The 14,454-nt window shown below is 41.4% G+C and overlaps 1 protein-coding gene across 7 annotated transcripts; it reads left to right on the top strand.

The window, feature by feature from the left end:
• The first annotated feature begins 1,211 nt into the window (after positions 1–1,211).
• Positions 1,212–14,143, top strand: CIPC (CLOCK interacting pacemaker). 7 transcript variants are annotated; one of them, XM_071809469.1, is made up of 6 exons: positions 1,281–1,298; positions 1,792–1,851; positions 2,708–2,785; positions 4,251–4,425; positions 5,320–5,489; positions 9,717–14,143. In XM_071809469.1, exons 4-6 carry the CDS (start codon positions 4,353–4,355, stop codon positions 10,593–10,595), a joined length of 1,122 nt encoding a protein of 373 aa, XP_071665570.1. In that variant the 5' UTR covers positions 1,281–1,298; positions 1,792–1,851; positions 2,708–2,785; positions 4,251–4,352; the 3' UTR covers positions 10,596–14,143. The 7 variants fall into 7 exon arrangements, with proteins under 7 accessions (XP_071665572.1, XP_071665571.1, XP_071665569.1 ...); XM_071809470.1 differs by lacking the exon at positions 1,792–1,851 and having other exon boundaries at positions 1,218–1,298; XM_071809468.1 differs by lacking the exon at positions 1,792–1,851 and having other exon boundaries at positions 1,244–1,298; positions 2,695–2,785.
• The last annotated feature ends 311 nt before the right edge of the window (positions 14,144–14,454 follow it).

Here is a 14,454-nt window from a genome sequence, read left to right on the forward strand (position 1 = left end):
CTCAGGAATTTATTAAATCATGTTGATCTTTTTCATCAGCGTGTTTCAGGTTTTTTAACAAGACCATGATAACAATGAAAGTATTTAATCAATTTCTGTTCAGGAAATTCACTGTGTCTTTGCTTCATACAGCCTTTTCCATTTTCTCCAATGAAATGGTTTTCATGTCCAAATGCAAAATATTCTGACAGACTTCTAGTTGCCAGTCATATTTATGCAGTTCTCAGAACAAGAATAGCTATTCTAGTAATATTCTCTGAACCAGAGGATTCACTTCCTCCTACTTATTTGCCTTTGGTTTATATGCAGTTCATAGAAAGCAAATCCATGTATTTCTTTCACTATCTCATATTTACCAACCACGTAGAAGGGCATTCTTTACTCATGACAGCTCTTCCTTTGTCCTATTTTCCCTCTTTTGAGACAAGTTTAAAGCTTTTGGACCTCTTTGGTGCTGCCTTCCTTATTTTATAAGTGGCTGCTAGTGGTTTGTTTGGGTTACTTTTGCTGTTATCTCTCATTCTTGGCAAGAAGCTCTACAAAATGGTCCTCTTTTGCACAGTTATTTGCGAAGTCCAGCAGCATCTCAAACTCCTGGCTCTCATCACCATGTCTGATAGCCTCAGAAGTCCAGGCCAGGCATTAAACAGCTTCAAGCTCTTGCACACTTGCCTGGCCACACAGCACAAGGCCAACAGGAGAGACTCACACCCTTTTTCAGTGAAGATGCTCCTTTCTGACATGTCCCTCACAGTCGTGGTGGGACGGCTCTCAAAAGGTCTTTTAGAACCAATATGCTGGCAAGCCCTTCTCCCTGACAGGCCCTCTGTCCGTCCATGGCCCCTTGCACACCTACAGCAGCCTTCTCCCTCCTCGCGCCAATCACCACAGCACTCGAGGGCCTGTGGTAATGGCTCCTGTGTCGAGCCTGCCCCTGGTGTTCCCGAGAAGCCCCTGCCCTTCCACCTCCGCTCCCTGCGAGGCGCTCAGGCCCCTGCCCCAGGATGCCACCTGGGGCCTCCGCCCAGCACAGCGCGACGAACCAACGGCAGCAACGGCCGCAACTGCCGCGAGCACGCAGCCCAAGCGCACGCGCGTTGCAAGCACCCCGCCCCCTGCAGGCGCGCGACGGCGGCGCGGGCGGCTCCGCTGTGCGCATGTGCGCCCAGGAGAGCCTGGCGGCAAGTTTCCTCTTCCGGGGTGGGCCTGTCTGGGCGGGGAGGGAGGTTCGAGTTCCATGGTAGGGCGCGGCGCATGCGCGGCCCGGTGGGGTTGGAGCCGTGGCGGCCCGCAGCAAGGTGAGGGGCGGCCCGGCCCGGCCCGGCCCAGCCCAGGAGCTGATGGCCGTGAGGGGCTGGTGGCAGCTGTGGGGCTGGGGGACTCTCGGACATCGCCGGGGTCTGCTTCTTCTCGCCGTGTGGCTCGGCCCGGCTGCGCGGGGGCCCCCTCCTCGCGCCGGGCCCACTGCGAGGGCACCCCGGCCGGGCGGCTGTGTTCCGGAGCTCCCTGCCGCCCGGGTCTGGCGTGTGGGCGAAGCGCTTGGCAGGCGGTCGGGCGGGGTCAGCTCTTGCCGCACCGGCGAGAGGGAGGGCCCCCTCGGCGTCGGGGTTGGCGGCGGAGCACCCGCCTGCAGGGCCGAGGGCGCGTCTTGGGCCCGCGGGGAAGCAGGAGGGGTCCCACACCCGCGTCTCAATAGAGTGGCGCTTCTGGTTTGTTTATTTTGGGTTGTGGTTCTGTTGTTATTGGTTTGTTGTTTGCGGTTTTTATCTGTTTTGTTTTCCATCAGGGAAGAGAAAAAGATGTGCCATCCCATCCATCCCAAAGCTTCCATTGATGCAAAGCTGGCAGATGGTGTGTTCTTAGTTTACTTATTTCTAGCCTTTCTTCTGTTTCTAGTTCTGGTTTGTGGTTGTTTTTTTTTTTTTTTTTCGAGATTAGCATCATTACATATCACTTTCTTTAAAAATACGTTTGTTTAGAAAGGGCTAAGTAACAAAAGTATGGATTGGGACTTAAACCTCATTTTCTGTTCCAGGGATAGCATCTACCTTGCTCATACGTAGTTATGTTTGTTCCATGCCTGTTGGCAGGTCAACAGGTGTGACTATGGATGGCAAGTAAAAGTTATGCAAATAGCTACTGAGGAAATTCTCTTCTGCTGACCATTATTTTGTCTGTCTTGTAGTTATATAGACAGTCGCCCTACCATCTCAGCACTATTATCTGGCTTACAGAATTCATTACTGGAGGTGCCAAGGCTCAAGATCTTGGAGCAGAATTCTAACAGTCAGTTGTCAGGATCTTAAGAAAGAATCTTGCCTTTCAGGGTAGACTATTCCAGGATATCTGCTGCAATGTCATTTGAAGTAGCTTGCACTGGATACTGCCATCAGTGAACTGCTGCCCTGCTCATGATGCAGACTCCTGAGTAATTTAAATATACAGTTCTAACATGAGACACAGCTTCAAAGAGTTGCTTTATAGGAAAATTATTTTTACAAATAATATTAGATGTAATTTCTCCACTTCATTGTGTCATTTTTCTGTTTGCCAAATTCTGCCTTCTTTAAGAGAAGCAGAAACTTTACTCAATCTTGCTAGAGTCTGCCTACCCTCAGGAAGCAGCTGAAGGTTGTGACAAGTATGTAGTGTGGGAGGCCATAAAGTAACTATACATTTTTCTGATTGTCATAGCTTTTGGTTTCAGCCTTCCAGTGTTCTCATTCTGTGTGTGGGAAGAAGAGGGCATTTCTAAAGCCATGTCTCCTCTAGGAGTGCATTGCAGGTAGAGTATGTGTTGCACTTGGAGCAGTATAGGTTTCTTTAGCCTCAGCTTGTTCTCTGATTGCTTACTTGAATTTATTTTTCTCTGATGACTTACTTTACTCTTGAGGGTGAAACAAACTGTGTTAATGAAACCACAGCTTTGCAGATTCAGCTGTATTTGTTGTATTGGCTTCACCTAGTACAACTGACTTGTTTTGGGATTCAGCCCCTGGAATAGCTAAGTTTTTAGAAGATAAAAGTAGCTTTTAATTATTGGGGGGGGGGGGGAGGTTGTTTATGAGTAGCTTTTAGTTTATCTTGTTTTGTGGGGAGGCTGAGGAACATGCCTTAGTTTTCTATCTGCATTTCATTCTTTGAATAATTTGAGATATTTCTGTTCTGAAAGTCTCCAGTTAGCTCACTGGCAGTGTAAAAAGAGATACACAACTATCCCGCTTGACTCAGAGGGGCATTGATTTAATTACAGATAACAACTCATACTTTCTATCTGATGTTTTGTCTTAGTTACTTATGTTACTGAACTTTGTAGAATTGGGAACTACATTTTTAGCAGATCAAGAAATTATGTTCCTATTTCCCAAGTTTTGTGTGCACAGTAAGGAATTATTACGTTTTCTGACAGAATTTATAACATAGTTAGAAAGTACTTATGCATTGTCCTGTCCAGATGAATCTACCTTATACTTTACTTAGTAATTTTAAGTATGAAATTATTCTACTTCAGGTAATTTGGTAATATTGGCTGACTCATGTCCTGTATTCTGACTTGCTCAGATACTGGAGAAAGGAGCTGAATGAGATGGGTGCATAATGCCACCTCAACTGCATCCATGTCTTCAATACTTCCATAATACCTTTGATTCGTTGATGGTATTCACAGCAGTAGTAATTTTTTTTTTTTTTTTTTAAAGTAGAATACCTGTATTACATTTCTGCTTCAAATAATTTCTTTCTTCCTTCCTGTGCCGTAGGTTTTCTGACATCTTTTAACCTACCCTAAAGGACTCAATAGTCATGCCTAGTATGATGTTGTTTTCTTGTAGCTGGTGCAGGGGACTGAAAGATTGGATCACAGAAACTTTCCTGAAACTTAAAAAATCAGCCTAAGGCAGATATAAAATTTCAGTTCAGAAGATTCTACAAAGCAAAATGTCAGTTGATGCAAAGAGTTATTTCCTGTCTTTTCTGCTCTGCAATGTGTTGTTAAACATGCATAGTTTAGAGAGTTTTTCAGGGAGTAAATTGGTTTTATTGGCAAGCCTTTGATAACTCAAATGTGTGATGAACATAGCAAATGTGAAGCTGGGAGTTTAATAGAATTCTACAGATTGCTTAACAGATGCAGCAAACCTTTGATAACCAGATTTCCATAAGGACGAACATGGCCTTCTTTGTTATTTTGTACTGATGGAATTTTCTTTAGATTCAGAGAAAGTATCTTTTTATTCTGAACTATTTTTTAGTTGCTCAATGGAAAAGGTGTTAAAAACTGCCTGCAGCACTATGGAAGCATGGAGACAAAATAGTCATCTATTGAGACCCTTGAGGAACTATTGGACGAAGTGATGGAAATGAAGAGCTTGAACCATCGCTTCAACATGGCAGCAGCTGAATCTGACAAAGATTCTGGATATTCAGGTTTAGAAAACTGCTACATTACCTTTTTTGCTGTTATCTTCCTCAGACGTTGCTTTTGTTGATGATGTTTGACAAATCTGACTCTGGCTCTTACAGTTTATGTCTGCTTACCTGGGGGACCTTTGTATGCAGGACAAGTTGCATCTGCAAACATCCCACCATCAAGCGTTTTTGGAGTAGAGCTTTATGTAGTTATAAAGTTCATCATGTGAATTTGAGTGGTGTGATAATTTAAAATAAAGAAATTAACTGAAGAATCCTAGACTTCAAAGTCTAGAAGTGGGGATGGCAAAATCAGTTATTCTTCTTTGCGGTGATGAATGAACTGTTGGATTATGCGGTTTAATGTCTCTTACCATTTGACCAGATTGTCAGTATAGCCTGATAAACCAGAGAGTAATTGTAAAATGTAAACACAGTATGGTATTTTAATAGTCAACAGAAGTGTGCAAAGATTGCCTTTAAAAGAAAGAAAATGCTTTTGTGAGAGATACTTGCCTTATAGGGTTTGTACATAGAGGATTTCAAGACACAAAATGCCTGCAACACAGACAGCAGCTGTTGCGATGCTGGAGCTTGTAGTTCTTTCCTGCACCAGGTTTTAGAGCTGTCTTCGTGGTGGTGTACAGTCCCTTAAAGACTAAATACAGAAGTACAAAAGGTAATAGGTTTTTTTGGAGACAATGTTTGCATGAGAACTGGCCTGAAATATAAACCCTTTAATAAGAGGCTATTTGACAGCTGTCACAGCAGGTCTAATTTTATTGGTATTCCAGAATGAAACTTTGTTGTTCTTTGTGGCATGGTTGAAAGGAAGCAGAATATTAGAAATGAAAGGAGGTAACAAGGATGCTGCATATGAAACAACTAACAGCTGAATTCTGCATCTGGCAGATGGAAGTTCAGAGTGCCCAAGTGCTATGGAGCAGACTGACTCGGAGGACGTGATGAATGCGTTGTGCTGGAACACAGAGGATGGGACTTGGCAATGCCCAGTGACCACAAGCAACTCCTTTCCTGCACTTTCTCCTATGGTCGTGATGAAAAATGTGTTAGTTAAGCAGGTAGGGACAAAGTAATATATTGAAAAATATTGCATGTTCTTAAATTGTTGTTTTGGTTTGGTTTTTTTTAACGTGTTTTTCCTTTTGAGAAGATATTACAAAGTTGTTGCAATCCAGAAAGTAACTGGTAACTTGAAAAGTACTATTGTGACAGCCTGTTTTTTTGAGGGGGAGCTAGAAGCACTAAGATGGAAAAAATGTGAAATGGAGAAGCTCTGCTACGTCTAATAACCCTTTTTGTCTCAAAGGGATCTCCAAAATATAGATCTTTAAGAATATTATGTAAGTAGCACCAATGATCAAAACAAAAAAGCAAGTGTTTTTCCTCTTGCAAGCTCATGTTTACTGCCTTTATTGAATGAAAAAGAAAACTAGGATGCTTCCTAGTTCTTAGGTCCAGGGAGTGCTTTATGTGCAATGTCTAGGACTAATCCAGAATGTTATAAAAGAAAAAAATCCATATCTGAAGTTAGCTGTGGCATTTTTACTTTAACAGTTGTTTCTCTCAATTGCAAGTGATGTCTCACATTGCAGCAATTATGTCCCCTATTCATGTCCTCCAGTATATTGTTATGTGCTGTTCCTCCAGCACATCTGTGAGACTCTGAACTTTTACATTGGAACAGAAGATATGAGAGCTCACAGTTCAAAGTATTCCCATATTATTAGACCTCTTGCTCTGTACTCACTCATGTCTTCTGAGCAGAGCAAAAGTTCTTCAGTGGTTTTTATTAGAATACTTCTGAGAATGAAGTGAGAAGGGGGGGGAAATGGATATAGATCCTGATTATTTTTCTACTTAATCTGTTATAACAACAAGCAAAACCTATTAAATTCAAATACTGTGTATCGATGCCAGCACAGATATGAGTTCCTGTTAGTATTTGGCAGATTGTGTATTTGTGGGGGAGATGGTTCTGAACTCTGAGTGTTGGGCTTTATCTTCACAAGAAACATTTTATGGTCATGTTCCTGGATGTGTGGACAAAACAGTGTCTAAACACATGCAGAAGTTTTCATGTAGCAGAGAGTAGGCAAGCTTCACCAAAGGTTGATAGCCTTTGGCCCAGAGCTCAAAAATAAAACACTGATTGCAGTGGTAGTCTAATGTTAAACTCCAGGTTGTGTGCAAACAGTTAGGAGAAATAGCTAATAATAAGTAGCTAGTGTATATATATTAAAATTATATATATATTAAAAAACTGTTAGCCTAGCAAAAAGGGAATTTGGGGAGGAAGAGTTAGAGGTAGATAAAATGACCAGACTCGGTTCTCTTGAACAGTGCATCATAACATCTAAGTCCAATTATGCATAGTTAAGGACAATAAATGTTAAAATGAAAAATGTTTACTGCAATAAAGAAAAGCAACAAGTCTAGGTCAGAATATAGTGAAATATATTTTTACATTTTTCTGTTATGCCTAGTTACCTCATATAGCCATGCCAGTCATCTTTTTAAAATGGTCTTTTCAACACAGTGCTCAGTTGGGCTTGCTGGACAAAAAAAAAAAAAAGGCAATATCCAGTTACTGCTGTTTATTTGTTCTAGTTTCAGTTTCAATCAGCATCATCCTTCTGTCTTAGAAACACTGTGATCCCGCGCAATGATGGTTACCTGATGTCCCAGTTTCAAAGTGTAAACAGCTAACAATAATGTTACTAAAAAAAATAAAGCAGGGATTAATGCTCTGAAACATTGCTGCTTATGGCAAGGTTTCTGTAAGTCTCGTAAAAGTCCTTAATAAGTAGGGAGCCTTTTTAGACAAGTGACGCTGATACCCGCAGGATATTAACTTTCTTTAGGAAAAAAAAAAAAAAAAGCCACTTTGCAGAATTAGTAAAATAAATGAAATGTGTCCTTCTCTACTAAAACTGAGATTTTTGGGTAGGATAACAAGGGCAGAATGCAACATGAGTGGAAAGGAGAAGAAAGTACATAACAAAGACAGGAAAAAACAAGAACAAAATAAACAGTTGCCACAGCTCAATGATTTTGGGGCTCTACTGTGCTAGATACTGTACAACTGTGCAATAAATGACAACTTCTGACACCAAAACCTTGCTCTTGTAGGCTTCATGTTCTGTTCTGTATGTGTATAGTCGTGGTATTTATATACTTTCTCACTCCTAACATCTCCAGATACTTTTCTTTTAAATGTGTTTCTCCTTTCTTTGGTGATAAGGTAGTAATATTAACTTTTTTACAAGTATTTGTTCTGTATCCTTATTCCATAAGCATCTTGCCCACTGAACCAAAGAAATTCTGTGTCAAAATGGGTAACTGAATCTCATCTTCAAGTCTGTCCTATGAGTTGGTAATACCTGCTTTTGACAAGTTCAAGTCCTTTACTAGGGAGATGGACTTCAGCAAAGGAGGAATAACCCCAGGCACCAGTACAGGTTAGGGGTGGACCTGCTGGAAAGCAGCATGGCAGAGAAGGACTTGAGAGCTGTGGTTGACAACAGGTTGGCCATGAGTCAACAGTCTGCCCTTGTGGCCTAGAAGGCCAATGGTATCCTGGGGTGCATTGGGAAAAGTTTGACCAGCAGGTCGAAGGAGGTTCTCCTCCTCCTCTATTCTTCCTTGGTGAGGCTGCATCTGGAGTCCTGCGTCCAGTTTTGAGCCCCTGCTTTTAAGAAGGGCAAGGAATTACAGTGTCAGGCTACGAAGATGATTAGGGGCCTAGAACACCTTTCTTATGAAGTGAGACTGAGAGAGCTGGATCTGTTGAGCCTAGAGTAGAGAAGGCTGAGAGGGGATCTCATCAATGGTTATAAATATCTCAAAGATGGGTGTCAAGAGGATGGGACCAGACTCCTTTCAGTGGTGCCAATGATAGGATGAGGGGCAACGGGCACAGATTGAAACACAGGAGATTCCATCTGAATATGAGAAGAAACTTCTTTACTTTGAGGGTGCCAGACCACTGGAACAGGCTGCCCAGAGAGGTTGTGGAGTCTCCTTCTCTGGAGACATTCAAGACCTGCCTGGACACATTCCTGTGCAGTCTGCTCTAGGTGAACCTGCTTGAGCAGGCGAGTTGGATTAGATGATCTCCAGAGGTCCTTTCCAGCCCCAACCATTCTGTGATTCAGTGTTAAAAGATTTAATCTGGCGAATGCTGAGACTGAAGAAAAGGAGATGGATTTCAGGTGACTCAGTATAGTACCAAAAATAATACAATGTATTCGTGCTAGCTAAAAAGTGCCAGTAGCATTGCAAGTCATGACGAATTGGGAAAGCAGCTGACAGTATATTATATTAGTATAATTGTAGTGGTGATAAATGTATCAAGAAGTGATATTTTGCTTCAGAAAGAAATAGTATCCCTTACTAGACCATTTGATATGTTTGGAGAAAAGCGGGCATGCTTTTTGGCCAGGAGATCGCGTGAAGATCTGTAGTAATGTATTGGAGGAGAAAGAGGTAATGTCTTGTAAAAATTGATGTATTCCTCTGTATTGCAGAATATGGCTTGTGGGATGGAGTAAAAACTTGGGGCATTTTTCTTGAAATATAATGCTTTTAAGGTTTATCAGTGCAGACCGTTTCTCCAGAGGTGTGGAGTTAAACTGCCCTGGGCTTACAACAGACTTTTTTTTTTTTTTTCTACTTCTTGGTTTTAAATTTATGGGAACTGCGTATTGTACTTAAGAATGCAAGACTTACTGAACAGCTGTCATCTATTTTAAATAAAGATTTCAAAAGCTCTCTGTAAGAATAGAATTGACAAGATTAGAGTTACTGCCCTTCAACGAAGAGGAAGTCTGAATTGTTTCTAAAATGTCTATGCAGTCTTTCTTTGACTGTTCTAAAATATTTCATAACCACAATGCTTAATTATTTTTCAGCTTTTCTGTACACATGTTATTCTGCCCCCAAGTCTGGATCAAACTTTTACATGAGCATTGTACAATATAAGCATGCACCATAATCATCATTTAGGAAAGCATGTATACATTCAGATTGAACTGGTTTTAAATGTATCTGCTGTTCTGTAGTAAAAGGATTATGGATTGCAGCTTGGATTCTAGTGCTATGCTCTGTTGTCAAAGAAAGAGAAGGATGAGTTTGATGGAAAACTGTTCAGAATGTATTAATTGGACAGTGTATATCAAATATGGAGAAATGGCACACTCCACCCATTTCATTTAAGATTTTTTGATTGTCTTCTACAATGTTCTTGTAAGACTTCTGTTTTTTTTTCCCCGCTTCATGCTTCTCAGGGGAGTTCATCACAGCTCCAATCTTGGACTGTGCAGCCGTCCTTTGAAGTGATTCCAGCCCAGCCACAGCTAGTGTTTCTTCGTCCATCAATCCCACCTCCCGTTAACCCTCACCCTCTTGGGAAAAAGAGAAGTGACTCCACTAGTTACCTGCCCATCCTGAATTCTTATCCCAAAATAGCACCACAGCCCTGCAAAAGAGATCACTCCTTTGATCTAGAAGAATGTCAGGAAACCAGTAACCATAAGCGACTCTGCACAGAAGCACCGAAGATGGAGACTTCTCCTGTATCCAGGAGCACAGGCTTGCCTACTAGTCCTTTTGCCCACCTACCAGTTAACTTTAAGACTCCTCAGGATTCTAACCACCAAAGTTCTTCAACTCTGGTGACAAGTGGAAAACTGTCAGCACTTCCTGGTTTTCATCGTGTTTCCAGTGACACTCAGAAAGTGGCAGGTGTGACTTCTCTTTTGCCTTTTGGAACTTCGCAGGCAGCAAAGTGCACCCCCCATGAGAGTGAGGGTGCAACACAGACTACAATGCAGTCTGCAGTGTGGAGCCCCCCATTGGTACCAGAGGAGATTTGCACTACCCCTGAGCTGCTCTTGCAACAACAAAGCAAGTGCAGACGCTTTCAAAATACACTTGTAGTGCTACGCAGGTCAGGATTGCTGGAGATCACTTTAAAAACCAAGGAGCTCATTCATCAGAACCAGGTGACTCAGGCCGAGCTGGACCGGCTGAAGCATCAAACACAGCTTTTCATAGAGGCAATAAAGAACAATGCTCCACAGTCATGGGCAGAGCTAGAAGCATCTCTAACAGGATCTGATAAAGCTGGTAGCAACCTTGAAGACTCCACTTATCCCAGTGTGTAATAAAAAGGTACATAACTGTTCAAGTTGTTTCTGTGCCTCTGATTTCCTGTCTCAAGCTTTTACTTGAGCGGTTTCTGAGTCCAAGACTTGCAAAATGGCATGCTGTTAACAACTTGTCTTCAGAGGCAGTTGTGGGACTGAAACAGCATGGCGGGGTCTTGACAAGATGAGTATTTACTATTTCAGAGTGACCTTGAACTCCATGCTAGCTTTGTGTACTTCCTTGAACTCGAGAAGCTTGGATGTGCTCTGCTGGCATGTTCCCATTTTTGGAGTGAAAAGACAGTCATTTGCAGTATTATGCAAGCAAGTATCTGCCTCTTCCCATCTGCAGATAGTCCTGACAATGGAACAGCAGAACAGGCCCCACTATTGGGCCATCATCAACTGCAAGTAGATGAAGGGCATTGGTGTGAGGAGAGGAAGCTTAATGTTGGTGGGGTGGTATCTTTGGGCTGTTGCTGTCCTTTCTGGGAACAGAGAGTCTTGTTTGGGTGTTTTAATGTATTTAAATTAGTGGAGATCTGCTTGTGCTGAAGCAGCATTCTATATTTGTTGCAGTCTTTGGTCAAAGTGATGAGTGACTTAGGACCCAAGTGAAATGACCTGCTTTGATGAGTATACTTTTGATTTTGATCTGTACAGTTGAGTGAGTGAAAATCACAAGGCTTGCACTGGAAATGTTTGTTCCAAAGCTATGTTTATTAATGGTTAACCAGTGTACAAGGCAAGTGGCTTTGGATTTTCTCAGTAGCAAACAGATTGAAGATTGTTATTGAAGACTGCAGTGACTTCTTTTTGAAACAGTATGAAGAAGATACTCATTCACCAGGATTTATTTGGCAAGACTAGTTGCATATTATTTGGTATGTATATCTTTAGTTTACAAGCCTAAACTCCTTTTTTTCTGCGAAATCAGTTTGCTAAATATACAAAAAAGGAGAGGGGTGAAAGGAAGCACAATGGCCTGTGGTGGAACAAGTCCTTCTCCCATCCCACTTTCCTCCCTTTTTTATTTAGAGAAATCAGATGAATGTACCTGGAGAAAGAACGAGGGGAGGCAGGGGTGGGAGTAAAAAGTAAGAGAGAGATGTCAGCTTAGATAATCTCCCTGATAATTTTAGCTACCTGAGTTTGAACTTAAAAAATTAAAGACCCCACCAAAACATTTTTTCTTCTACATACATTTGTATCATTCCTAGCCTGCTTGTCTTGATATGTAGCTAACACCACTGTGTGCATAAGGTATTAGTCTTTACTGGTAGAGATCCACAGTAGTCACATTACAAAAGCTGTTCTGCAGATATTTATTTAATTTTATTTTACCTAAACACTTAACCATGTCACTGCCCTCAGTCTGAAGGGTTTTTTTCAGAGGCAGTCTGTGTAGAGAGCCAAGAATGACTTTGTCTAAGAATGTTAAGGAATCTGGATTGTTTATGGTATGATCCTTTCAGTGTGACAAAGTTTTTAAAAAATTGTGCCGTCTAGGTCACCAGCTATTTTGATGTTTTGATCACTTTTATCATCTGTTTCAGATTCTTAAAAAAAAGAAGATACTTAAAAATAGAGTGGATGTCTCACTAATTTGTGACTAGACCTTTTCATTTTCTGATGCCTCTGGGAATCAATATTGCAGAAGACAGTGGCTAATGCTTTTGTAGTCTTCCTCAAATATGTGCATTAGAGAAATTGTGAGTTGCTTCTCTCCTGTACAGGGTTTCCTCCTTTTTAGACTGATGAAAAGAAATGCGGTACATGTCTTATAAAGAGACGAAATGTGAATTGTATTTGTACTAGCCATAGACCTAGAGAGAAATTTTGTGGCAAGCTTTGCCTTAGGGGAGCTGTAGCAAACTAACAGCCATGCCTTTCATGGTATCCTGCCCACTTGCTGAAGACTAGTGCAGTACAAGGGAGCTGATTAAAAGACAAGTGTTCATAGACTATGTTCTGTCTTGTATTTTTTTAAATATACCTGCTATAATTATGCATACTGGGATGTCTCGTAACTCACAGCACAGCAATATCAAAACTCAGTCAGCAAACCCAGAAGGCAGGAAGGCAGCATAGTACAGTGTAATAACATAGGACATGTCTGATATAATTCTTTTGGAATAAGTTGTGATATCTGCACTCAGTTCCATTTGGCAGGATAGAGGTGATGATACCTTAGGCCATTTGTGAAGGAATCCCAGGAGATAAGCTTGTTTCTTCTGAGCTTCTTACAGAAGGAGAGGGGCAGTAGGAGGCAGTTCCATTGATCTGATACCTGTAATAGGCCTAGAGGTGAGGTGTGAGAAAATGTATAGGATATCTTTGCTGCTTTCCTGAAATCCTGGTTCTACCCATCAAATAGGAGAATTTGAAGTTCAGGACATATATATATTTTAGGAGGTGATTGTCCTATGAAACAAGATGATGCACACAGGCTACCCAGAGATCAGAGGAAGTCAGAAGAAAATAAGTCCAATCTTAGCTGTTTGAGACAAACATTCCTATTTCCACTGCTCTGGTAGAGTAAATGGAAGGAAGAATTGGCCTTGCAGGGTAATACCCTCTGACTTGGGGAGACTCTAGCTGATAGAAATCTCTCATAGTTCATACATTACCACATATATTTTATTCCCTTGACAGGGCTGAAGTGGGTGTGCTTGCAGCTGATGGGCCTTTCAGCTGGTGTAATTTGTATAAATATATATTCAATAAATCTGTGAATAAAGTCCAGCAGCTGGTTAGCAGTCTCCTACTGGGCATCAGTCCAGACTTAAATAGTACTTGCTGAACTAGAAAAATCCACTCTGAAACGATTATATCTAAGTCTGGGGGCCCTTAGGAAGCATATCCCTAGATAATTGCAAATCTTTACACAACATGTATAAAAGAAGGATGTTGAAGGCTCCTAGTGACAGATATGTCATAAAATATCATTCTGTTCAGTTTCTCTTAGCTGCCTTTTTTCCTGGAAGTCCTGATAAAATTTAAACAATAAGGGCTTTCCTTGGCTGCAATTCAATAAAATGGGTTAGCTAGGAACCATGTTGAGAAAATTAGTTGACTACATCAGGAGCAGAATAGGTCCTGGTTTTGGGCAGGATCTGGAAGTGGTCTAGTAGATCTGAGCAGAAACATTAGCCTCTCTGATTGGAAGCCTGTAAGCAATGAACTCTCAGATTTTTTTGACCTTTGGAGCAGCAAGACTTTGCATTGACAAGTTAGTTGAAGGCAGCTGTCTCAGTCTAAAAAGTCAATCCGATGGCTTGCTGGGGCTTCAGTTGCTGCTGACAGCTAGCAGACAGAGTAGTTTGATGGGTCAGACAGACTGCTGGTTTTCTATTAAGTTTTAATAAACGGTATTTTTGATTACTTTTACTATGTATTTTTTAAATTCTACTGCTCTGGTTGGAATGTAAACATTTTCTGTACTTTTGAAGTCCATTTCGAGCTCTGAATACAGCAGCCTAATCTGTTACAGAACATGACCTTTTTGCTAAAAGTTTACAGAAACAGACTGTGAAATATTAATGAAATAAAGTATATACTTGAAAGGTTTGTGGCCTATTTTGATGCTGTTAAACTGCAAAGTCCTTGGTTCCAGAGCATGCTTTTCAGCTCCACAACAGCATGTTGCACATGCGGTAAAGTGCAGATCCAAAAGTGATACTATGATGTATCTCTCAGAAGTCATGTGGGTTTTAACAGTTTGTATGAATTAAAGGGTCTCTGGGAGGAGCATAAGTAAAAGTGGGCTGTACAGAACACTAAAAATATATTGGTGTGGGTGACCATTGCCATAGATCTGTCATGAACAACCTGGAAGGATTTTTCCGTCTGTGACCTGTTATCGCCATGTGATGAC

Source organism: Patagioenas fasciata, chromosome 5, assembly GCF_037038585.1.
Source record: "Patagioenas fasciata isolate bPatFas1 chromosome 5, bPatFas1.hap1, whole genome shotgun sequence".
Taxonomy (NCBI): Eukaryota; Metazoa; Chordata; class Aves; order Columbiformes; family Columbidae; genus Patagioenas; species Patagioenas fasciata.